This window comes from Lagopus muta, chromosome 19, assembly GCF_023343835.1.
Source record: "Lagopus muta isolate bLagMut1 chromosome 19, bLagMut1 primary, whole genome shotgun sequence".
In the NCBI taxonomy this organism is placed as follows: Eukaryota; Metazoa; Chordata; class Aves; order Galliformes; family Phasianidae; genus Lagopus; species Lagopus muta.
Window position 1 is genome coordinate 7946254 of NC_064451.1, and position 26189 is coordinate 7972442.

General features: G+C 51.0%; 1 protein-coding gene across 6 annotated transcripts in view; it reads right to left on the reverse strand.

The window, feature by feature from the left end:
• GPSM1 (G protein signaling modulator 1) overlaps positions 1–20584 on the reverse strand; it is a 50544-nt gene extending 29960 nt beyond the window's left edge. For 3 of the 6 annotated variants that reach the window (XR_007380608.1, XM_048965733.1, XM_048965732.1), the window contains exons 1-9: positions 20215–20584; positions 13946–14128; positions 5272–5493; positions 4686–4821; positions 4260–4402; positions 3264–3387; positions 2500–2615; positions 2126–2281; positions 917–1025 (exon numbers count right to left, since the gene is read on the reverse strand). Coding sequence is in view for 5 of the 6 variants with exons in the window: in XM_048965733.1 (XP_048821690.1) it covers positions 917–1025; positions 2126–2281; positions 2500–2615; positions 3264–3387; positions 4260–4402; positions 4686–4821; positions 5272–5493; positions 13946–14128; positions 20215–20273 (1248 nt within the window). In the remaining variant the exon portion in view is untranslated. Of the gene's footprint in view, positions 1–916; positions 1026–2125; positions 2282–2499; positions 2616–3263; positions 3388–4259; positions 4403–4685; positions 4822–5271; positions 5494–13945; positions 14129–14360; positions 14399–16101; positions 16138–20214 lie in introns of those variants that run through there. The other 3 variants (XM_048965736.1, XM_048965735.1, XM_048965734.1) reach the window with 3 other exon arrangements.
• Between the last annotated feature and the right edge of the window lie 5605 nt (positions 20585–26189).

Below are 26189 nucleotides of genomic sequence, written 5' to 3' on the forward strand. Positions count from 1 at the left end.
TGGAAAAGCTCATTTGTCCTAAGATGTTCAGGGCTAAAGAACAGTATTTCTCCTGCAGGTCTGATAAGTATAATTAAGTACTTGATTAGGTTGGTATGTCAGCCCTACCCCACCATTCAGCCAATCTCACAGACAGGAGAGCACACAGAGCACTTACATACAGCAATTTCAATTAGTGCTCCAAAAGGTCAATTTCTTCATCTGGAGAACACTAAAGAGGCTGCAGCTGACTTCCACATAACACACTGGAAAGCAAACAATGCCTTCTTGTACATCTGAGCCTGTGCAGAAAAGGCTCCTGCAAACACTTTCTGGTTTTGTACCAGGAAAGCTGCAGCCAGGCAGGCACTTCTATGGAAGTCAGCTGCGTGCCAGAGTATGGCACTGGTGCAGGGCTAGCATGAGGCTGCACGAATCCTGCATTAGCAGTCAGTTGTATTTGCACAACACTCGAGTTCACCACATGGAGCTGGCACCCCTCACCTGCTGCAGCCGCTGGAGGGATGCAGGCATTGCTTGGCCAGGTAGGAACCCACTAGGAAAGCAGAACACAGCTGCAACCACAGGGTGCCAGGCAGTCAAGATCTCACAACTTGCTGCTCAGGACAGAGGTCCTACCAGCAGGCTGGGTGTGCAGGCTGGAGAGCTGCTCCCCAGGTCCTTCCTTGCTTAGGAGGATCAGATGAGAGCAGGGAACGGCAGATGTACCAGCACTAACAAGGCAGGAGCCTGGGAGCCTCCCATGACAAGAATATTTTCCAGCCAAGCTCTGCAGGCAGCACTGAAGCAGTAGACAGACAGGAAATCTACAGGAGCCCTAGCTAGAGAAGAACTACTCCAAAATCAGTTTAGATAAGAAAAAAGTCTTCCCACTAGAGAGGACTGGTTCCCTCTGACCTGAGCTACCTTCTCTTACCTCTTGGGAGATTTCAAGATGCTTCCTTGCAAAGTGCAAAGCTTGTTCATGGCTCCCCAGGGAGACGTAGGCATTTCCAAGACTCCAGCAGGCCCTTCCCTCTCCCACCCTGCAAGACAGGAAGCTGTTGACCACAGAAATCCTGGGCAGAGCCCAGCCCAGCAACCCAGTCACAGCTTCTTCAGGGGCACCTTGAGCCAGCTCTGCTTTCACCCATGGAACATCCTCCTAAAAAACTGAAACGCTGTGCAGCTTAATCCCTTACACTAAAGGCAGTAAGGTCAGAGGATAAGCAATGGTTTCAGAAATGAGGCTGTACCCATAGCAGCCAAAAGCTAGGTGGTGTAGCAAGGACCCAGAACAGCTTGACGTCACACACGAGCATCAATCAGAGCAGAAGTGAGAGCTCTCATCTGCTCTGCACGGATTCCTCTCTAGGGATACACAAGGCATCAACAGGACAGCTATCATCCAGCAAGGGGAAAACACCGCAGGGATGCAGTGTCCCCCTGCTGGATACCAGCATGTCACTGGGAAGCCCCTCACCTTGCACACAGGTGCCTTTGTTTCCAGCACCTGCTTGCACCAGCATGCACAGCCCGACTGCTCAGCACAGCCTGCTCAGCTCTGCCAACGTGCAGATGTGGGGGGTGAAGGAATAAAAAAAGCACATGGGGGCGCAGGGGGAGGTTCAGCGTGACTGCAACTCCCTCCTCAGAGGTTGGGGCGGGTTGATCAGCATTTAAACATTTTTCTTGTCACCCAGTTCAATGCCTTCTGCTCACGGGGCGTGTTCCCAGAAATGAAGGAGCCCACAGGATGCACCCCCACAGCATGATTCACCCTTGGGTGGGATTAGATCTTCCCCGAGCAGATACTGCCCTGACGGTGCTCCCATTTGTGTGTCTCTGCTCCATCTAGTGGAGGACACCCAGCTTCCCAGAGCTGCTGGCAGCGATGCTGAACAAGAAGGCACAGCCATAAGCACACGATCTCTGCGTTTCAGCGGGATAAAGGTCTCATTCACATCATTTTTATTCCTCTGACAAACAATAGGATTGAAGACCACATCCTGAGAGACTGCTAAAGACCTTCAGTATTATGCATTGCTACTCGTCATCTCCAGCAGTACACAGCAATAGATGACCAAGACAGGACAGTGCTCAGAGCCCAAGAACAGAGAAGCCACTCCTAGAGGCATTTCCTTACCTGTCTCCCAGCTCCTGAGCTATCACCAAGTGTTTTAGATGGTATTCAATTGCTTTCTCATAGTCTTGAAGCAGTGTGTATGTGTTTCCAAGACTGTAGCAAGCCTGGGCTTCTACTGCTTGGTCTTTGAGTTGTCTGGAGAGTTGGAGTGTCTTCCTGGATGGGTGGAGACAAGAGAGCTGGTCATTGCAAGGCAGCAGAACATCCACATGTACACGGCATTGGAGCTGGAAGGTGGTGGCACTGCTTGCTGCTGCCAGGCATCACACAAGCAGCTGGCCACCAAGTCCCATCATCTCCCCTTAGGCCTATGAATCCACTGGGGTTTTGCAGGGAACATCTGCCCCAAGTCTGCCTCAATTCCTGGCACTTACTTGTAGTATTCAGCAGAGATGTCAAATCTCCCAAGGAAGATGTGTGCATTGCCCAGGTTGCTGTATGCCCTCCTCTCGGCTGCTTTGTCCCCAAACTCCTTGGCAATAGCCAGGCGCTGCAGCAGACACAGATCAGTGAGTTACAGCTGGCACTGCCAGGCTTGTGTTACACAGCAACCCTGCTGGGAGATTAGCTTCTTTTGTTTTGCAACATTTCACACCCAGAAATGCAGTGGTGCATGTGCATATCAGGGCTGCATCCAGAGCAGCTCTGGCAGGGTCCGACTGCCCAACATGCTCAGCACCCCTTGCTTTGAAAGAAGCAGTGTCAGCTCTCAACATGAAACTTCTAATTGCATTTGAATTGGGGCAGGGATTGTCTCCTCTCAGCCCTCCGAAAAGCTTTACAGAAAGTAGCTGTGCTCTACAAACAACAATTATTCCTGATCAACAGCTCTTTCAGCAGCTTAATTAAATTCATGGCTTGCATTTATTAAAATATAGACTGGCACAAATTAAGCACAGAAAAGCCCTTCCTAGGCCCAGCTGCAAATTGCCCTTAGAAATCTCCTTTGGTTTCCAAGCCAACAGCACCCCTCCCTTGCGCTGCTCATCAGGTGCTGATGAGGAATGCAGAAAGGCAGCACTGCACATCAGGGCAGGGGCTGACACACATGGGGGTCCATGCCCCATAGGGCTGAGCAGAAACTCAGCTCCCTATCAGCCCTCCCAGCCCCCAGGATGATCCCCACGTGCTTTCCCACCTCCTTGTGGAAGGCAATGGCTTCGCTGAAGTTGCCCAGCAAGTACTGCGTGTTGCCAAGGTTGCCATAAGCACGGCCCTGTGCAGCCCTGTCCCCCAGCTCCTTCACCAGGGACAGGTTCCTCCTGCAAGGAAGCAGAGCAATATTTGTCCTCCTGCAGCCACCCCACAGCACAAGGGTTACTATGAGCATCAGAGAAGAGATATTACCCCCAACAGGGTAGGAATGAACCTGGTGATAAGGGAAGATCCATATTGCCTTGTTATGGTTCTTCCCAGCACACACACAGCTCCTGGCTGGCACAAATCTAATCACTGTCTATGCAACATGCATCACTCACTGGGGAAGGGCCAGTGAGCCATACATCAGCACTAACACATCCTCAGATAGGAGACAAGCAATGCAAGATCTTTGTGTTCTCTTCATATAAAAAGGCTGTTTAAAGAACACCTGTGTTACTGAAACAAAGCTGAGATAGTAGGAGAAAACCACTGGCCTAAAAACAAGTTGGACAATAACCTTCCTGTGCTGGACATCAGAGTGAACTTTACAACTGCTTATGAAAGAGAGGGATGTTACAGCAGGATGAACTACAGATCCCTTAAAAGGGAAACGTGGCTTCAAGGGAAAAGCCTCATCCTTTGGGAGAAGCAACTCTGTGACCGCAGCAAGTGCACAGGGATCCATTCCCACCAAGGCCAGCAGAGAGCAGCAGGGGCTGCAGGAGCTCTCCTCCCAGGCTGAGGAGCTGACTATTGAACTTTAGTGCACGCAAAGCCAAGCTGCAAAGGCTTTTATTGAGGCAGTAGTAGGAAAAGTATTAGCTCGAGCTCTATAAAAGCATGCAGCCCTTCCCTTGCCTTCCTTAGGATGAATTCATTAGCATACCTTGGCACCTCACAGCTGGAGGAATATTCTTACTTGGTAACAGCATTTTGTCAGTGACTGATGCCAGTTCCCTGCAGCACAGAGGGGTGTCCACACTTAAATACTTACTCATAGTATTCTGAAGCTTTCTGTAGCGTCTCCTTGACTTCTTGAGGCAGGTAGCCTGGGTCCTGGGCCATGTTCCAAGACAAATGCTTTCCCTTGGCGTGGTAAACATTTCCTATGTTATAGAGTGCTCTGGCTTCACCTATCTAAAAGGAAGAAGAGCAAGGTGCAGCAAGGCATTACACTCCCCATTCCAACATGGCCTTTTCCTCCATGGCTGGGCAAAGTTGCTCAGCCAAGGCCAGGGAGCCCACCTTCTCCTTTACCACCCTCACTGCCTTGCCAGCTTTTCCTATCAGATGCAGTCAGAAGGAAGTCTGACATCCCAGCTCCTGCCACGGCTCACCTCCACCACGTCGACATCTGCTTGAAGGTGAATTAATTTTCAAGATAGGAAGTGTTTCCTGCTGGATGCTACGAAGCAGTTACCTTGTCTCCTTGCTCCTGAGAAATGTCCAGGTGTCTCTGGCAACAAACAACAGCTTCATCAAACTGCCCAAGTATTTTCAATGTATTCCCAAGGTTGCCGCTTGCCTTGGCTTCTCCAATGCGGTCCCCAATGGTCCTACAAACGACCCAAAGAAGGGAAAAGTTTAAATGAGCTGACAGACATTTTATTCACCAGCTGTTGTGGGCAAAACTCAAGTTATAGCAAGCAAAGTTGTAGCAAACACCACATGGTAGGGACACCATGGTGTCCCCATGACACAGTGTTCTGATGACACTCTTGTTCACTGTTCTACTTAGTTGGAGAGTTCTAATGACCTCAGGTGTGCTTCCCATGACTGCCTGGGGAGGGAGGAATCAGGCACTGCCCTGCTCTTGCTCCAGCCGCCCTCCTCCATATCCCTTCCTCTTCCTCCTGAGTTCTTTATACAACAGTGAATTCCACACCTCAGAGCTAGCTTGGATTCTCCTTTCTAAAGCAGATTCCCTCAGGCCGTTGGGCTCAGATGCCACAGAACTTTCCTTTGCTCAAATTCTGATTAGGATGAAGAATGGCCAACGTGCTTACCTGGCCAGTGTGAGGTCATGCTTATGGTACTCCAGGGCTTTGGAGTACTCCTTCAGGTAGAAATAGGCATTGCCCAGCTGGCTGTAGATGGCACTGAGAGTCTTCAGGTCCTCTGTCCCCACCTGCACGGCTGCTTCGAAGAAGGCTGCCCCAGCTTTGAAGTCCCCTGCCTTACACAGACGCTCTCCTTCCAGGGCCAGCTCCAGGCACGATGCTTCCATTCTGCCAAAAGCAAGATACTCACCTTCAGAGATTTTAGACCCGGTGTGCCCATGTCACCATGGCCAAACTCAAAGCCAACTCAGCTCACTGCATCAAGAAAAACTCCTGCATGTGAGACAGAAGCACCCAGAGCTACAAACTGCACCTGTGAGCAGCCACAAGCAGCCCTTGAGTTCATGGTAGGAAGCAGGACAAGGAGCTCGTGCCACCCAGCACCCACATTGCGTGCTGGCATCCTGAGCATGGCATGGCATCTGCTCTTCTTCCAGGGGGTGCCAAAGCCTCACACCCAGGCTGCTTGTGTCTATGCTGCTTCCTCAGGGGAACAGAGAGGGCAGCCAAAGCCCAGCATCTCCTCACTGGATACCAGAGCAACGCCGGGCTGCACAGAACTCCCTGGCTGAGCAGCAGGGCTGCTTTCCATTAGCTCTGCCTGTCATTTTTTCCACAGGCATTCTGCATGTCAGCCTCCAGGAGAGCTGCTCTCCCCCGTTTCTCAACACCTTTGGCAGCAGTGCAAGCTGGGCTGTGAGCACAGAGGAGCAAAGCTGCTGCCACTGACTCAAGGGAAGGGAATGCCCTCCTCCCCACTGAGTCCTACATCACAGCCATTCCCAGGAGCTCAGAGCAGCCTCACACCCACCAGAACAGGGCACACTTATGAGAGCTTATGTTTGAAAAACTCAGCCCCTGCACAAGGGGGGGGGATGAATGCAGCGTGTTCCTGCGTCTCTGCTCAGAGCCTTCTCTTTGCTCTTTTTGGCTTTTTTCCTTTCTGCTTCATGTATTTTAAAAACCCAAAGCCACATAGGTCAAAGGCAGACATCCGCTCCGAAAAATTACAGCTCACTCATCCTGAGTCAGAAAAGCAAGGGTCAGACCAAAGATGATAAACACTCAAAGGAGGTTTTAGTTCTATTCTCAGTAAAACAGTGCTGCAGGGGGCTTGGCTGTGCTACGCAGATTGAGAACAACACACTCACTCACATGGGTGGCCACAGCCCCACTGCTGCCCCCTATACAGGCTCATGTGGAGCACTGAGAGATGCCTCCCCCAAAAATCACCCTCACAACACATCCAGGCCCAGCCCTGCAACCTCCTCCATCTCACTGCTCTTCAGCCCCTAAAGCCACCAAATAACAGCAGGGAGAAAGGAGCTGTTTCACAACCCCTGAGAGCTCCCACCTCAACCCAGAGAGCTCCTCCACAGCCCCCACCCAAGGGGTTTTTCGCATGTGCAAGAAGGCTGCCTGCAGTGCCAGTACAGCTTTGCTCCATGCCTGAATCCCTGTTTGATACAGGAAAAAGGAAAATGTTTGCCTGTTGGTACTAAAAATGTTTAACTCCTCTCCACAGATCACTGAGCCAAGCCACAAGAAAATTAGTAAGAATGAGCTTCTGCTGCAGTGTGTTGAGTTGAAGGGGCCCATTGCAGGATCATGGCAAGCTGTGTGGTTTGCAGATCAGTAGAGCAGGCATCTGGTGTCCCTGTCTGGCACTGACAGGCATCTGCCAACAGTCCCTAAGAGGGCTGGGGACTGGAGAAAGAAAAAGAGCACCTAAGTGAGCAAAAATAAATTCAGGCAACTTAGCAGAGAAGAAACTTGAAAGAACTCAAAATGGGGGGATGGAGCCACTGTCACAGAAACTGAGTTCCAGCTGGGAGGCTGCAGACAGAAACACACTCTGCATTATTTCATTTCACATTTCAACAACCAAAGCTCATCCTGCTAACCAGGCTCTCTTTAGCAGCCTGAGTTCACCCGACACAGAGTCTAAGAACTGAGCTGGAGAACAGCTTGCCTAATTCATGGCACTGCAGTCATGGACTGACCACAACTGTTGTGTGATCTGAACAGTGATGGTTCCCCACCCTGCAATAGCAGAGCCCAGATGAGTATTCCAAGGGCAGCATCCTGCTCAGCCTCCATTTGCAGGTGGAAGCATTGCCAGAAGCACACAGCATGCCCCAGCTCTGCCCTGGCACACACACACACACACCTGTGCACACTCACACTCCCCAGGAGCTTTCCTGGTGCTTGGACACACAGCAGTGACACAGCCCTCCAGTGCACGCAGCCTAATGGAAATCTGTTTGCCCTTGAACAGGCTGCTCAGCAGCATATCTGCCTTATCTAATTAGCATCACTGCTCAGTTCGGGACCTCAGCACACCAAGGAGGGAGGGGAGACTGTTCCACGCTCAGCCAAGCCTCTGCTGCCATGTGAAGGGACAGGAGCTGAAGACAGCAATGCTAAACAGAAGCACAACCCACTCCTGCAACTCGCCTGCCCTTCCCACAGCCAGGGCTAATTCCAGGAAGCAACGCAGCGTGTAATTCAGTCACCACAGGCTTTAAAAGCATTCAGAAACACAACACAAAGAGCACAGGAAGCAACTAAATGTTCAGCAACAAACAGCCTCACACACCCCACTGCTGCATGCCCAGCAGCTTCCATTGGCCAAAGCTGAACTGTGAGAAACAACGAGGCCGACTTCAGCAGAAGAGGGGCATCTGCCATTCAAGTGAGCCAATCTGAACCAGCCTTGAATAAACTGAGTCAGACAGACAAATGGGAGCCCCGTTTCTTCCCACAAAGCCCCTGAGCCCCTTCCTACCTCTTCTTCTGCAGCTTGCGCATTTTCTGGACGTAAACCCAGAGCTCCAAACCCACGGGCAGGAGGAGGGAACAGGGCTGAGGACCACCAGGCACAGTCCTGCAGACAGCTCTCACTGCAGAGCTCACCAGGGGGAGCTGGGGTTTGGAAGATGTTGATGGCATCTTCCAATTCACACAACCCACACTGCTCTCCAGTTTTCACTCCATCCACTTGGGCAGTGTTACCAGCAAGCTGCTGGAGTCCAGAGCTTCACTAATGCTTCACTTCTTCCCTCTCCTGTATGCTGTCCTCAGGAGAGGGGAAAAGGAGTGCTGCTTGTGCTTTGGAAGACCTAGAGAAAGTAACATCCTCTTCCCTCTAAGTAGAGCATCCTTTGTCATCTGCTGGTTTCACATATAAGAGAGTTGAGTCCACAGCTAAAATCCAGAAACGAAAGACTCCTGGCTCATTCACATGTTCAGCGCTGCCCAAAGAAGAAGGGCTCTGGATGAACCCAACAGATGATCAGGTCCAAGGCAAGCACTCATCTCCTTTCAGAATTGGTTTCTTCCCACTGCACCTTGCCTCTGTGACTGCACCAGCTGCCCCTGCCCATGTCACTGCTGCAGCCAGAGCTGCTGGTGCTGCATATCTCTTCTTGTCAGGAGAGGAGCTCAGAGCTGCTCCAGAACAGAAGACATCTCCAGGCAGAATCACACAGCAGCTCAGCTGTTTCTGAAGAGGCCTCGTCCGTCAGCTCCAGGAATGGAACGAGAAGCTTCCAGAGGCTGGGACCAAGCAGAAGGCAGATCCCATACACACACACATGCCCAGTTAGTTGGCCTCCTAAACATCCCTGTGTGAGAAGGCACAGCCCTCTATCCCCTCACCCTGTGCTGACACCCAGGCAGAGTGCCTGGGCTCAATTCTACCTCAGCAAGCACCTACTGCTCACCCTTAATTCCAGGAAAGAAGATTCACTCCTTCCTGAGCCAGCAAATTGCTGCTGAGAAGCTGAAGGTGTCGGGCCATATGGTGTGGTTCAGAGGTGACTCTGCAGAACACGAGCTGCTTTTCTTCCTTCCACAGCTAAGACGTCAAAGCCTGTAAATGCAATTCCAGTGCATGCAACCTCTTTGCTAATAGCACAGTATGGGGAAGAAAAACAGAAGGACAATGGAGTTCAAAGGAGCAGCCTTGCCCCTGCCCTAGGTGCAAATCACATGCAGAGATCTGCACCTTCTTCCAGACAGGCAGGACTTCCAAGTGGCAGAAAACATCCCAAATCACAGGCATTCAGGAGAGCCTGGTGGCCTTCCCAGCTCACAGCAAGAGCACAAGCACAGCAAAATGATTTTCCCTGAATGCATGGAGTTGACTGAGCATGTCAAATCCAGACAAGTCAGGATAGGGTTTTAAAGACCCCTATTGTAATGTAGGAATCAGAACACCACTGTATGTATTGGGGAGGGCCCCAGCAACAGCTCCCATGGGAGCACCAAGCAGGTCCTGTCGCTGCACTGCATGTGAGCTATGCACACAGCCACAGGGCTGCAGCCAGGGCAGCTCTGGGAGCACTTGGCTCCTTATGCAAAAGGTACCTAACGTGGGGCAATACAGGCATTTAAGAAACAACAGCAAAAAGACCACGTTTATCAGAAGCAATCGGAGGCCAAGCATAAAGCAGTTTGGCCACAGATGAGCTCTGCAATCTGCACTGTATTCTATTGGGAGACACACAAATGAAACAGCACCACGCACTGCTCAGCCCCATCACTGCAACAACAGGAGCATGCATCACTGCTGGCACACAGCAGGCAGAAGAACCCCTTCCCTCTGCCTTAGCTTCTGCTCAGGAGGATGGCTGTAATCTGAAGGCAGGAAGAGCTGAGAAGAACAGGAAGGGCTGATATTGCCCTTAACAACCAGATCTCACAGGGTCATCCATCACTGTCAGACTGCAGCTAATGACAGCACGGCACAGACTGTCTTTTGGCTGCCTGGCAAGGTACCGAAAGAACAGAGAGCAAAAGATGTTCCTTCACAAGGGGTGCACAGGCAAGACACGAGGACTCATAGAGCAACACCTTCAGCACAGAGAAGACAGCGAAGGGCCCAGGAATGCTGAGAACACTGTCAAGCAAGAAGCAAAGCAGAACAGCACCAGGTGCTACTGATGCCATTAACAGTGACCGCCTTCGCTGTCAAAACAGCTCCATCTCTAGGATTTCTGTGATGATCCATGTCCCCATATGGGGGAACACTACTCTTGGAGCTACACTGCAGCACCCCAACCACCCGCTCTTCCCAAATCTTCACTTTTCCCTTGCCAAACACTGCATGGATAACTCCTACTTGTCCTCTCCCTGCTCACCCACAGAACAGCACAGACCCACGCTACCTGTGGCAGAAGCAGGCAGCCTGAGGCACACAAGAAGCTATTTTCTCTGCGGTCTCGATAAAGGGAATCCAAAGGGGAAAACAACAAGGTGTTCTGGAAGCTGCTGGGGCCACGTGCTGGCTCCTCTTCCACTCACTGATGGTAGCATCCGTGCTCAACAGTACTCATTTCAGTTAATTGCCACCTACCATTAGCTGCAAAGTACTTACAAGGAATTCAATTCCACTGCATATTTGCCAATAAATACCAAATGACAGCAAGGAAGACAGCTGTATTTAGCTGCATTCACTCTCTGATTAGTAGAGCTGAATAAAACACCATTTCAACTCTTAGTGGCTCCAACAAGCCGCGTCATCATCAGCAATTTGAATCCACCCCCCTCAGTGTCTGCTCAGAAACCCAAGGCACCCAGTGCTCCCTGCTGCAAGCACCTCCCAGCCTCAGCAGTGCCCATCCAACAGCAAACCCATGAGGATGGGCAGGAGAGAAGAGAATGCAAGGTCCAGAGCCCAAGGCTTAATGCAGCAGAACGAAGGATTCGCAGGAGGTGACTACATGGAATCTCCCAGCACAGCACCTCCTGCAGCAGGAGCAGAATGAAGTGCAATTGTGCCTATTGCTTGTTAGAGATTTCACTTCCCAGGTGCCATGCAACAAGTTTAAACCATGGTACTCCAAAATTACTCAAACGTTAAAAGGATCACGATGGGATCTAATTAACTGGCAGCATTGGAGATGGCTCAGTTGGGATTAAGGTGCAAATGTGAATTCCTGTTGATCCTGGTTAACTCTTTCACTCATTACCCATGCTCAACACACTTAGATGTAAAAACTTCACAGTGATTAAGAGAATTCATGATTAAGGAGGTTCCAATTTGGACATCAGCCCACCAAGAAACGTTCTGACTCCCAAACTGAACAGATCAGTGGAAAGGTACGGATCAAGCAAAGTGTCTTGGAAGAGGAACAGTGCAGGAGAGCTCCCTCTCAGGAAGAGCCCTGCTGCAACAGGATGTGCAGTGTGGTCACTGTGTGTATCAGACCAGCTCACTGATCTGAGCACAACCAGGAAAGCTTCCTGAGCTCCCCACAAGCCTGCAGCTCTCTTGCACAGCGCTGATGCCATCAATGAAATTAATCCATCATGCAGCAACAAAACAACACTCAGGGGATGATTTCTCCAGAAGCAGAGCGCTATTTCCTTCAGTCACTTCCAGAAACCAGAGGGCAACAGAGGACGTGCAGTCTGAATGGCTTTTCATTATAACATTGCTTTGGCAGTTGGGTCAGCGCTTCCTCTCACTAAAATGTATGCTGCGATTTAAATCAGCACGCTGCCCCTGCTACAAAACAGAGTTCCAATTGCAGCACACATCAAAACCAGCTATGTTTACAAGCAGTTGACTCACCAGCAGCGATACAATGAGGACAGCTGACCCACTTACTCTGTTCTTCCTGTGCTGCTCAGCTTCTTTCACCCACTGACACACAAGGCTGCGTTCACACCAAGTTTGGCACTGAAAATGGCTTCTCCTTCCTCTCAGCTGCCAGCTGCTCCTGCCTTGGAGCACAGACCCAGGAAAACCACTGCAAAGTGAAGAGATGCTGCCGAGTGACAGCAAGGACAGGGGTCACCACATGGCTAACCCCTGCCTGCAGCCCACAGCCCCCACATACAGGCAGCCTCAGCCTGCCTACACCTGCCCAGCTCCAACAGCTGCCTCTCTCCTGCCCACAGACCCATGCGAACGGAGCATCGTGGTGCAGGGTAACAGGTAATGATAGCAAAGTTCACAGTGTGCTTCTTCCACTGAATCCTCAGCAACCTACAGCCAACTGGTTCTGTTCCCTTCCTGCCTCTCCTGCTCCTCTCAGCCCCCAGCCAAGCACTGTGCACCAGGAGAGGCCTTTGGGATCCTTCTGAAAGCATCCCTTGAGTCACCAGGCAGCAAGCCAGGGAGATGCTGAGCAATCAGAGCTCACCCAGATACATTTGAAGCACCAGCACTTCCATTGGAAGGAGTTTAATGTGTCCTTAATGGTAGGAACAGCACAGACTCAGCCACCCTCCGTAGGACCCACCAAAAACAATCAGCAGAAACACAGCAACTGAGCATGGTGCATCCAAAGAGGCAGCAACCCCAACACTGCTGCTCCCCATGTCTGTTTCACAGCCACAGGGCACCTCCTGGGTTTCCTAAACACAACATTCACACATCTGAAAAGAAAGCAGTTCTCCTGAGAGCTCCACCAGGGAGCCCCACAGCCCCCACCAACATCCCTAAACAGCTTATGCAGCCCCTCTGTACAAACCCAGACTCAGCAGAACCACAGCAAAAGTGCTTTTGGGTTCTCGGTGACTTGATGGAAATCCCCACATGCACCATCAGCTTTAATCTGCATGCTCATAAGGCAAAGTATGGCAGCACACCCAGCCAGCCAGGCCTCACAGCAGCACAGCTCACATGCAAGGTGAGAATTACGCACTGCTTTGGCAACCTGAGCAGAACAGACCCACTGTCTAGCACTGTGCATTGGTGTCTGTTGGCTCTGTGGGATAACCTGGAGCTCCAGCACTCTGCAAGCTGCTATTCGTCCTTCCAGAGCATCGTTCAGCATCGCTCTCTGCTGCATTCCCCAGAATTTTTAGCACTTCTGTCCTAACATATCTTCACAGACAGCATCTGCCCTGGAAACACTTGGCAGCACTGCAATGAACAGCTGTATGGAACAAGAGCTTGGAGGCAAATCCCTGCTCATGGCCAGACACTGCATTGCATGAGGCTCTGCTCCAACAAGCCAGTACCAATGCCAACCCAATAACCCCGTGTTAAAGCATGCAGGCACATAATGCTGGGAGTTTGCTTCACAGATCAAAGCGTGGCTCATCTTTGCAGCTGAGGTATAGACCCTGGTACTGCTCTTCTATAGCAGGGATTTGTATAAACATATTGTTTCTTGGATATGGCAAGCCCATTAGTAATTTCCCTAATAATTTCCTTCTCACTATCACAAAACAATCACACACCCTGCCCAAGGCAGCGAGATGGGATGCTGCTCTGGGTTCAGCACAGCCAGAACCCCAGGCAAGGCGCTGCCAGCAGCTGGAGAATCCAAATTAGAGGAACAGTGTTTTGAAAGGTCAGTTACCAGTGATGTTCTTCAGAGAAACAGCAGCTGATCTTCTTACTGTGCTGTTTTGCTGTGCACCTCTCCTACAGCCATGCCTGCTGGGTGGGAGGCAGAATCCCATTTCAGTAGGAAAGCATTCCCTTTCCAAACCAACCTTCCTAAAGCTGTGCTCCCCATCCCTTTAACATTCAATTCCATTTTATCCCTCTCTCCCATATTTCTTCCCTGCTGCTGCCCATCACAATGCATGGCAAGCATCTGTTACCATGCACATAGAAAGGAAGAAGCCATAGGTTTAATATTCTACCATTTATTACCTGCGTGATAGAAGAACACAGCTGAGGAGCCAGAAGGAGGAACAGGCAGCAGAGACCCCTCCACAGACCCATTTTGGGTTAAGCCTTTGTTTGCCACCTGCCAGGTATTGCAATGGCTCTGTGCAGCACACAGTCTGCTCTGTAGCACTGAGGAACTCACTGCTCTTCTCTGCCTTTATGCTGCTGAAGAGGGGAGGAAATAACACCAGGGTTACACACACATCCAAAACAAGGGAGCTCATTTTATACTGGCTCCTCAATAATGCATGGTCTCAGCAAAATCTGCTCCTGCAGAGATGTCTTCATCTGGCAGAGAGACGAAGACAAGGCACAGCAGCAGGCAGTGCAAAGAAATGCACCCCAGGAGCACAGGTAGCAGTGACAGGATGACAGAGGGGTGACAAGAGCTTCTCACCTCACTGCATCAGGGGCACATGTAGGAACACCACCAGGTCCGAGCAGCTTCCAGGAGCCTTCAGGAGCAGCCACGGCCTCCAGCACACATGGTTTTACTCAGTAATATTTCCAATTTTAAATTCCAATCCCATTTCGAGCTGTTGCTTTTCTCTCCCATGCAGGCAAGTGTGTGTATGTGCATATTTACATCTCCTGTCACTGTGCCATGTTCGCCTCAGGCAACCAGCAAAGGGAGAGCTGGCAGCCCTGGTGGATGACTCAGTTGTCTGGAGCTGAGGCTGCACACACTCACTGCCCTTCCCAAAGCTGCAGAAGCACAGCTCCACATGAGGGCAGGACATCAGGGCTCGGTGTCACAGCTGAGGACAATTTCCCACCCATCATTATGGAAGGAAGCACACATTCTGCAGCAGTGCACACAAAAGGGATGGGTGCAGATGACACAACAGCCACTGTTTCTCCAGCAGAGACAAAAATCAGTCTCCAACCACCCACCTCCTCACGCTTGCCCTGGATCACAGCCCTGATGAAAGCAGTCAGTGTGAACACTGGCCAAGGGCTGCAGCCTTAAAATCCTGGGCATGTTACTGTGAGCTCATATGGTTTATTATTTGGATCAGAGCAAGAGCTCAGGCACCCAGAGGGACAAACAGGCCAGGAAATGCCTCAAAGCTCACATGGCCTCTCACAGTTCCAGTACATCCATCTTCACTTTAAGATGTGCAAGTTCCAATTCATTTGCCATGAGAAGCCAACCCAAGGGCTGCCCTAAGCACACTGCTCCTCCCTGAATCCAGGAGCACCGATTTGCCAGAGAAGAGAGAAATACACTCGAAGAGATTTTCATCTGTTTAGTCAGTGAGGGTTGTATTTCTGCCTTCACATTGCAGAAGGGTTGGCCATAAACAAGGCAGGTCTGATGGTATCCACATCTTGCGGTAAGATACGGCCCCCAGTGCCATTTGCACAGTACAACCCCCACAGAAAATAGCTGCTTGGGAAGGGGTTGAATGCTGGTACAGCATCAGCTGTGATAACTTCACAAGAGCTCAGCAGAAACTGGGTCCTCCCTAAAGTACTGAGGACACAATTTCCCTCCACCTCCCACAGCAGCCAAGAGACACTCCATCAGCCAGGGCCACCAGATCCCACCCTGCTGCTCCTTCCCTGCATCACAGCCCATAGGGTGCAGCACTCCCAGCACATTTGCTTGGCAACCTTGCAGGCAGGCAGAGCCTGGTGTTTAGTGCTCCAGGCACACAACCTCCTGTCCCCCCTCCACGTTGAGCAGAACAGCAGCCCCATTGTCACACTGTGCAGCACAAGGCTGCATTGCACAGCTTGCTCAGACACCAACCCAGTGCTTCCAACCCACAATTAACCTCACTGATGGGGGTGAGGAAGCACTGGAGGGGAGGAGTGGGAGTCAGGACACTCAGCTCCCAGCTTTGCCACCCTCATTCTCTTTCACCCTGAAGGATGTGTGGATTCTCACCCTTGCAAACAGCAGCTGAACTTCCTAGGAAGGCTGCAACGAAATGCTCATGTTTGCTAAGCACTGCAGAAGCCTGGGATGAATGCAGTCCCCCAGAGCCCACTCACTCCCGTACAGCAGCAGCACAGGACACTGACCACTACTATAGAACAAACCACAGATGACAGTAATTAACAGATAGCCCTAGAGAGATGAACATTAATTGGCATTTCCCAGCTCTCCTCAGGCACAAATGGATACTCACAGACGAGGCTGTTCTTTGTGCTCCCAGCACTGCAGCGTGGATCACAGGAGAGCTGCTGGGCACCAAGCAGGGGCGGCCCTGTGGTCAGCAAAGCACAAACACACAGCACTCACCTGCCCCAGCTGTGAGCCACAGCTTCCCTTTGGGAGCACAGCACCACAGCTCCCTGCACTGGCACAAGACTCATAAACCCCACAGCCAAGTCCATCCCACTGCCCTGAATCTGCTGCAATCCAATCCCACCACAAGAGAAATCCCTTTGCAGGCTGACCAGGGCACACGGCACAAGCAAGGCTGCAAATGAACAAATTGCCCCAGCTCCCCTCGTGGCTCAACAGCAGAACTCTGCACGGCTGGAGGCAATGTTTGCTCCCACAGGAGCAGCCTCTGTGTGCAGCACTGCACATCTCCCATGGGCACAGCACAGCCAGCACTCACAGCAGCTCAGGGAGCAAACTGTGCACATCCACTGACGGCACTGCATTTCATCCATACATTTTTAAAAGCAGTTTCCAAGTAAGAACATCTGCTCTCGTGCGCAGCCAGGGCTCAACATGAAATGGCTCCTACATGGAGTTATGTTATTTGTATGAATGTAGGCTTAAAAAAATGGGGAAATGCCTATTTCCTTTATCTTTCCCCTTCAGCACTCAGAGCTGATGCATCAGCCCCAAACCCCCGGAGGGATACAAGGGGTAGAGAGGAGCAGAAAGGGAGACGAGATCATCAGCTGTCAGACATTCCAGCAGTTCTTGCAGCTGCACAGACATCCCAGCTGAAGAAACTTCTTGAGCTGCATCCTTCCTACTCTTAGTATGTAGGGAGAGGCCTATGGCTGCACTGCCCATCATTCCTGGACAAAGTGCTTTCACTGGAGGAAAACTGGGAGTAGAAGACTAAGCTATGGATTTCCACCCTGAAGGTGACGGTCAGATAGCAGCACTGCCTTCCAAGTAGCTAATTCAGGGTTTGTGCAACTGCTCCAACACCTGTGGCCTTGCAGAGGGGTCTTATTATCATTTCCTCCAAAATACGTAAAAGCTATCAGGTACCAATGAGATACTTAAGCAATTCCCATCCCCAGGTTTCCATGAGGCAGGGAGCAGCCAAGCACACTTGGGATGGGGACATGACACAGCCTTGGGGTTTGGGTACCCACTTTGGGGCTCAATGCCTCAAAGCTGCTCTAAGATCTCACCCCACTCCTGGGGATGAGCCGAGGCTGCTGCCAGGCCTTGCTGCCCTGCCACTCCACCCCAGGACAAGCCAGCTAAGTACAAGGCAGAGCTACAACTTTGCTCATTTAATAGTGCCCTTGAAACTGCATCGTAATGATAATTGTTCACTTCCTTCCCTTAAGTGGTTGCACAACATGGCTGGGCATTGTTAGAGCAGCTGCAGTGCCTTTCCCTGTTCCCTTACCCACAGCAGCACTGGGGGGGTGGGGGTACCTGCCAGGCTGAGTGTTTGTTACATACAGATTCACTGCATTTGTCAACAGGCAGAGCTGCCTCTGGATGCATCCTTCCTACAAGATCCCACCTGCTTATTTTGCAGGAAGGAAAGAAGATCCCACACGTGTCACTTTGTTGCTAAGCCTGCTCTGAAAATCAGCTCCATTGGGGGGCATTTAACTAAAAGTATCCTAAAAGAGAAAGAAGCTCAGCAAATGGGAAAGCTTTCCCACTTAATATGTATCAATAGCCGGGGACCCAGCAGCCCTACTTTGAGGCCAGGTCCTGCAGCCCACACAGGAGGCATTTTTGTTTCAGTTGGTGTGATTTTGTCACAGGATGTTGCTTGGAGCTGGTCAGTGGCACACAGGAGGGGGGAACAAGGTACAGCAAAGGAGCAGCTTGGAGATAAAACTGTTCCTAAAGCAAAACAGCATCAAGAGTTAAATAAGAAATCCCTCCACCCAAAGGAACTTGCTGCCAAGGGCTTCTGGCTGCGTAAGACCCGAGTTCAAACTTGTTCTTCAGGAAAGCAGAATGCAAGTTGGGACATTACTAAAGCACAAAAAATACAGAACAGAAAAAAACACCTCAGCCACACCAGAACAAAACTTGTATATGCGTTTTCTATTCTCTGGTGGCAGAGAGCTGGATCTGCTGGAGAGGGCAGCAGGGCTGGGAAGCCAGAATACAAGGAGACAAGGCCTGAGATGTGCCTGCATGTGTTCCAGGGGTAGCACGAACAGCACGTAGCTGCAGCACACTGACAGTGCTGTTTTATGCTACATCAGGAGCAAACCCAACATCTGGGATGTTCCCATTGCTGGCCTTGAGAAAGGGAACGCAAGCTGAGCTGTGGAGCCAGCTCCCATCTCCTTCTCCTGAGTACTTCCATCTCCAGCTCCCCCAAGACAACACCTGTCCAACTCACAGCAGCACGTAGAGGCCAGAATAAAAGGAAGATCACACCATGCTGCATGGACAGAAGGCACATCCTCCTCCCAGAGCTCACACATGTAGCACCAGAAGGAGCTCCCCTCCCTGAGCCCCACAAGCAGAGTGGCAGCAGAGTCAATGGGATGCCCAAGGTCCTGCAGGAGCACGCATTAAACCCCAGCCACAACTCCCTGCCCAAGGCTGGGGCAGCAATGACACCCCCCCCCCCCCAGCAGAGAATGAACTTTCTGCTCAGCTCCAATTCAGGATGACAGCACCACTCACAAACAGTGAAGCTACCAGTTGCTCAGTGTCCCCAAGCAGACATCAACAAAACCACCACGTGTCAAGCTATCACATGGGTTTTTTGCTCAGGTCACCCATTATGCAGCACAGCTATTTCAGAAATGTTATCCTGCTGTTTTGGGGGGGTTGTCTTCTGAGACTGACTGCATAGGCTGACAAAAGAAAACCAGCATTTCCAATGCTACCATTTCCGACACCTGTGACTGCAGGGCCTGCAGGCAGTCGTGCAGCAGTGCCTCCAATTGTAACTTTAAGAAAGCCCACTTTCTTATTGCTTTCTTTTACATGAACAGAACACAGCCTTCCTACCAACACTACAGAAGAACAGACTTCACAAAGTTTTCACAACTTTACACATTCCAGCACCCAGAAAACAATGGGAATATTTGATGTAATTCTTTAGACACCTGTGCAAAATGAACAGGGGCCCTTCCAGAGCAAAGTCCATCCCACAGGTGAAATTCTTCCCCTCAATTTGCCTTGCAAACTCAGGCTTACCCTGTTGTAACCCCCTCCCCTCCACATCAGGAAACCAACAATCTTTCACCTCTGAGAATGTCATCTTCTCCAGAAGGATCCCTGGTGCTCTGGAAGAGCACTCTAATTGCCCACTGCATATTCAGGTCAGGTACAGTTGTAGTGACATTAATGAATGAGATGGAGACTGTTTACAACACAATCAAGAGAAGTTAGTAAACACTGCAGAAACCAACAGTTATGCTGAAAATTATTGCAAAGCAAGGAAAAGAGCTGACAACATGCTGGCATGCTGAATGCAGCCCAAGTGATCTTCCCTCCCCCCTGCATCCAGATATTGTATTCCCCCCACTTCTGACTACAAGAGGAGAAACAAAACACAGTGAGGACAAGCAAGGTAAACGATGTTGCAGGCAATGCTGGGAGGCCTCCAACCGACCCCCATTCAGACTTTTTGATTTTTGAACCGGGTGAAAAAAAACAGGCAATATACGGCCTTTGCACGAGCAGCAGACAGCCCGGAGCTGTGCGAATTCGGGCAGCACCCAAAGTGCTGGAAACCAGTAGCGTAACCGAGAGCCTGCAGTGCAAACGCCCACCGCGGGCACGGTCTGAGCATCGCTGTCCTTAGCGCAGAGCACGGCGCGTCGGTGCCATGGGGACCCGCAGCCCCAGCCCCCACCACGCCCCACACCGAGCGACCCCCACACCCCAAAGCGGCTTTTCTCCCTCAAGTCTCTCGCTCTGTTCCTCCTCAAACATGCAACAGCTTCCCGCAGCCAGGGCTCCTTCCCCTCCCTCACCCAGCGCCCCGGAACACCCACTGCCGCCTTCCCGTCCTCCCCCCATCTCCGCTCCGGTCCCTGCGGCCGCGGAGCTCCGGGCGGGGGCTGAAGGCTGCCGGGGCCACGCTCCCCTCCCCGCACCCCGCCCCGCTCACCTCGAATAGAGCCGGCGGGCAGCAGAGCCCGGGCTGTCCCCTCCGGGCGCACCCGCCATGGGCGCCGGCCCCGCCGAGCCGCAGCCCGGCACCGGGCACCGGAGTATGGCAGCAGCGGGAAGTGATGCGCCGAGCCAAGAAACTCGCGGGCAGGCCCCTCCTCCGGCTGATGTCAGCCCGCGGCGAGCAGCGGCTCGGCCGCCTCCTCCCCTTCCTCCGACCCGCGGGCTCCGCGCTGCCCCGGGAGCGGAGCGAGCAGCGCAGCGTGCGGGGCTGCCCTCCGCTAATGGGTGCGGTGCCCGGGGGCGCAACCAGCCCAGCTCGGTGGGCAGAGCGCTACTGAAGATCTACCCCATATGCAGCCACTTAATTCCTTAATGAGGTGAGTCTGGGCTTGCTCAGCTTAAGAGCTTTTGCCCTGTAAGTGCCCACACCTGGAGGTCGTTAGGCTGAGAGGCAGCACCTGGGGGTGGTTGGGCTGAGCCCCACACTGAAGCCAGCAGGCAGGACAGGCATGGGCACAGCTGCCTTCTCTCAGTGAGCTTTCAGCTGGTGCTGCCCTGTGCTGCTGACGGCAGAAATCTGGGAGCAACAGTTGTGGAGCAAGGAGCTGGATTCATCTGCAGCAGCTCTGTCCTGCTGAACTATGGAGCCTTTGCTGGTTATGGTCACTCAGGTGCCTGGAGAAGGATGCAGGTCACCTTCAAACACTGCATCCAGCTTCCTCTTTTTTGAGGCCCGCAGTGCTCCCATAAAACTTAGTGAGTGGATCACTCAGCAGGAGCCAGCTTGCAAATTAGTGCTGCTTATCCAGTAACGCCAAATTAAATATCATTATCATTGTGGACTCCCCAAAGAAGTGCAGGCACACATTATGGCTTTGGCTGGTTCCAGTTGCTTATTGTCCATTCCCAGCAGCCCCACCACCAGCCCTGTGGTCAGAGGAAAGCCAGAGCCACATCCTGAGTGCTGGGGTTCCTCCCCATGGACCTGCACAAAAGCCCCTCTGAGAGCACACAAAGATTCTGCTTGGGGCACAACGTGATCAATAACACCCTGCTAGCAAACCACAAGAGTTAATTGATAGGGCATTTAAATCCAAAACAATCCTCGTAAACAAGCCTGCATCTGCCTGAATTTTGGGATGGTCTTCACTCTGCAGACCAACCAGAGCAGTGGGGGTTGCAAGCATCCTGCTGAGAGTGCTCTCCTCACTCAGGGAGGTGCACAGCTGTCCTGATGCACACCTTTCCCCACAGCAAAAAGGGAGCAAGCAGCTAAAACACACCTTGCTGGAGGGACCACAGGCAAACCTACCGGCCAGGCTGGGGTTCTGTGCCACACACCAGCCTGTTCTTACCCAGGGTTATGGTTTCTCTGAGGAGAACATGCAGCTGCTCACGAGCCCATGAACATGAACAGCCCTTTGAGACTTTGGTATTTCACAGAATCATAGAATGGCCTGGGTTGAAAAGGACCACCATGATCATCTAGTTTCAACCCCCCTGCCATGTGCAGGGTCGCCAACCACCAGGCCAAGCTGCCCAGAAAATTTGGGCAGCACCAGAGGGGTGTTTGTGCCTCCCCACGTGCCTCTCTTCCAGCAAAGAGTGCCAATGCAAACGATAAAAACCAAAGGCAGCTGTTGTTGCCTCTGGCTGCAGTGCAGGAGACAGGGGGTGCTTTGTTGCACGGCCTCAGTGCTGCTCAGTCAGTGGCTGTGGGCAGATGGAGCAATTGCCCTTGTGAGAAACAATGCTGGAGAGGGGAGAGAAAGAAAGGAGGGTGGAGGTCAACTTGCAGTTTGGGCTGCAGCCAGATGTACCGTATTCTGCAGAGCTCTGAGCAAACACCCACATGTTAATGGCACAGGAATCACTGGGGCAGATTCCACAGCCTGGGTCAGGATGGAGGTCAGGCTGAGATGAGCATAAGGGTCCCCTTTGGCCTCAGCATTCATGGCTTTCTGATGGATAATTCATCATCTGACTCTGCTTCTTTTTCTTCTAGTAGGAGCAGCAAACGGGTCACCATAGGCTTGAATTCATTTGATGAAACGAATCAATCACTTTGCTGTGGGTTGGGTTTGGTTAACCAGATGTGGCCGTGCCAAGAAGCTCACTGTGGGTTCTTGGGCCTAAGGCACAACACGGCTTACCTGTGTGCAGATAGAAGGAAAGCCCAATGCTTTAAAAATACCTGTAATTCATCTGGTGAATGGCATCCGCATGGCATCACGTGTTGGGAATGACACGTGTGACCTATGAGAAAAAGGTGAAGGAAATGGATTTGTTCAGACTGGATGAGATGGAGAGGAAGCGAAGTGATGATATTTAAACATAAAACAGAGCTTCTGCAAACAGCAGCAAAAAGGAGGAACAGATCCTGGGGAAGATCATTAATATCCAAAGCTATACCAGTACTGAGGAGCTCTAACTTCTGTTCTACTGCTTGGCAGGGACAGCCATGCCACAGAAAGCAGAGGGAATGGCAGCGGGATGGCACTGAGCAGAGCATATATGATCACTAGGAACATCCCCCCACTGCCTTGATGTCTTCATCACTCGCTCAGCCAGCCTTCCTCCGAGGCTCTCACATCGCCGTTAATTAGCTGGCAGCTTTCCTGCGGCTCAGGAAGCAGCTTGCTGGTGGCCTCTGCTGGGGTTTATGTGCAAGAAGTGATTCAGACTCCCAACACAGACAGACCCGAGCTGAAGTCACTGCTGAAGTGGTGCAATCTCATCGCCAACTCTTGTTCGTAACAGCTGTAATTAAATGCCATCACCTCAAAATGTCTTCAATCCTTTTTAATTCAGACAGGTACATCCTGGGAGCGCTTTGCTGTTACTCAGCTTTTTCCAGAAAAAGTTTGTCATTTTCTCAGCTCCTTTAAAGGCTGCCTCCAAAGAAGAGCAGGCTGTGCTCTCTGTTTCTCGCACCCTTTTTTGGGATGGCTCCTTGTGAGGGAAGCACAGGTGATCACAGACTATGGGCATTTTCTGCCTCTTTCCCCATGGCCAGTCTGTTAACCCCTAAATCCACTTCAACAGGTTTGGCAGCAGTTCTGAAAATGTAGGGTCTCAATGAGAAAAGCACTGGGAGCAAAGAGACCCAATCATCCCAAACAAGAGGAGGGGCATCAATGACTCAAAAGTTAATAAGCAGCACCTTTAATACCACTGTACCCCACATGGTGCCCTTCTGTGAGCAGGCTCCTAATGCAAGCAGAATTTAGGGAGAGGTGAGAGAGGGAAATTTGTAATTAACAGGATTCCATTAAGAACAGCACTCGTATCTGCAGCACCAGGTGGATGTGGGGCTGGAAGCTGAGGGGTCGTGCAATGTTGGGCAGTTCCAGTGCAGCATCGCCCCTGGTGCTGCTGTGTGCAATGGAATTAATGGGATTAATGGAAACACCTGCCCAGCTATCCCTCTGGGGGGAGAGAAAAGAAAGAATAGCTGACCTGGGAAAGAGTTCTGGTTTTCAAGGCTCTTTGTACTCCTTTCTTCCTCTGAATCTGATCTTGAGGCAACAGAAGCCGAACAACAGCAGCAGGAGGCTTTTCTTGGAGGCATTGGATCAGAGGTGCATGGCTTGGGCACGTAACCCAGGGCTCCTACTGCCATCAGCTGGTGGTCACAGTGATCCAAAGGGATTGTCTTATCAATTCCAATTGCCAGTTTCCAGTTGTCAACAGGCAAATAGTTTCTCCTGCTGGAATGCTTGGAAGTAATTCCAAATCAGAAGTAATCTTTTGTTCTGCTTGAAAGCCAAGGGGATTACACATAGTTTCACATGAGAGCTTTCTTTCCTTTTTGCATGATAACAGTTGGCAGTGGCATCGAGTACCAGTGTGTTTGGGTTTGTTTTTAAAACACATTGTCAATATTTGTGCTTCAGTTGCATTGCTTGGCCAAACTTCCAAACCTTCTCATGTAACTGACAGCGCTTCTTTCTGCTTAAGCAGCCAATGAGTGAGAACAAGGGATGGAAGCAGAGGAAGGGGGTGGCTCCCAATGCTGTGTCACCAACCACTGCAGCCCCCGAGCAGCTCCAACGGCAGGAAGCACGCTGTGCTCAGAGCTGAAGCCACAGCCTGAATGCTGCTGTTAAAGAAAGAATTTCTTGGAGTAATAATTCCCATGTTAGGAATGATAGCACAGCATGCTCTCTGCACCAGTGATGCTGATTTCTGTGCAAATAACAGAGCAAGAGAGAGGTTTCAAAGGCCTGAAAGGAGGCTAAAAGTGAACTGAAGTATTCTACAAGAGCAACAGAGATGACCCACGTATAGAAACATGGAATCACCAAGGTTGGAAAAGCCTTCCCCAGCCATCCATCCACTGCCAGTATTTCCTCACTAAACCTCTTAGTCTGATACTGACACCATAGGATCACAGAATCATTAAGGTTGGAAAAGGTCATCTAGTCCAACCATCCACCTACCACCATTATTTTTGCCCACTAAACCTGTTAGGCTGATATTGATCCATTCAGACAGGAACAGGTTGCCCAAGGAGGCTGTGGATGCCCCATCCCTGCAGGCATTCAAGGCCAGGCTGGATGTGGGTCTGGGCAGCCTGGTCTGCTGGCTGGTGACCCTGCACACAGCAGGAGGGTTGAAATGAGATGATCATTGTGGTCTTTTTCAACCCAGGCCATTCTATGATATGATAGAGGACACAGTGGGAAGGGCCATGGAACATCAATCCGTCGCTCCACAGAACTGCTCATCAAGCAAGCAAGAAGGGTTATGAATTCAGTTCAGAAAGGTAATTTGGCTGAAATAACAAACATAGACTTCTGCAAGGAAGTTGACTTAATCTTGCATGACATTCTGTTAAAAATAGTGCTTAACAAAATCAACGTAGCTTGTATTACATGGATGGAACACTGGGTAACATGCATCCAAAAGTAAATATCCAGTGGAGGGATTTCTGGTGTGTCCTAAAGGATTCATGCTCAGTGCGACGTTAGCCTGTGCTTGTGTCAATTAGCTGGAGAAATTCTGAATGACAATAAGAACCAGTGGGAGAGATGGCAGTGGTTTGCTCTGTAGTGGGGGACACTTTGGAGCATGCAGCTACGCATCACCACATGGACAGCTCAGATGGAGAAAGACAAGAATTCATGTGCTAACATGAAGGAGCAGTCAGAAGGCTCTCAGTATTGGGAATGCCACTACAGACTAGCAATAAGGTATAATGCTGGAATGTAGGTAATTAAGCAACAAAACATTATTAGGAACCTAGTGCATTCTCCATTAGCTGGTATCTGAACAAGAGTTCAGATATGCTGCAGTTCGGACACGAGTTCTGGGTCTGATGCAGCATTTGCTGGGTGAGAGCATTTTCTTCATGTCAGGTTGTAATTGGACAGCCTGGCTCTTCATCTGTAAAGTCTCTCTTTTTATCTGACATATCAATTAGTTCTACCTATTGATATCTGATATTTTTTCCCAGGCTGGCAAATCTCAGCCCTGCGGCTGAACGCTGCTCGTGTTTTTACTGTGGCTTGCACTGAAGTATTGATCACACAGTGTGATTAGCAGCCTGCGTGGCCTAAGGGACCAAATGAATACCAATGTCTGTTCAAGTTGTCCACTGAGACCAAACATGCGTGTCCTCTGCGGGGTGCAGCCTGGGGGCAGTGCTGGCTGCCAGGAAAGGAGCAGAGCAGTGGTTCTGAGTGAGAGAATGGGAGTGGTGGAGAGCAGTGCCAGCCCTTTCCTTATCTGTGCTCAGAGAAGCAATGGGAGCCAAGGCAGTGGTGTTGCTCCTTAGGACGGCTGCCCACCTCCTGGCTGCTGCTTTTGGCTTTCACACAAGAGCTGCTAAAAGGTGTTGTCATAGAAACACGCACATCACATCCAGGAGCTCTTCCAGTCCAAGCTACATGCAGGACAGCATATTTCACCTGCATGAGGTTTGGTCTCTAGAAACACATCACCTTTCTACCAGGCAGCACAGTGAGA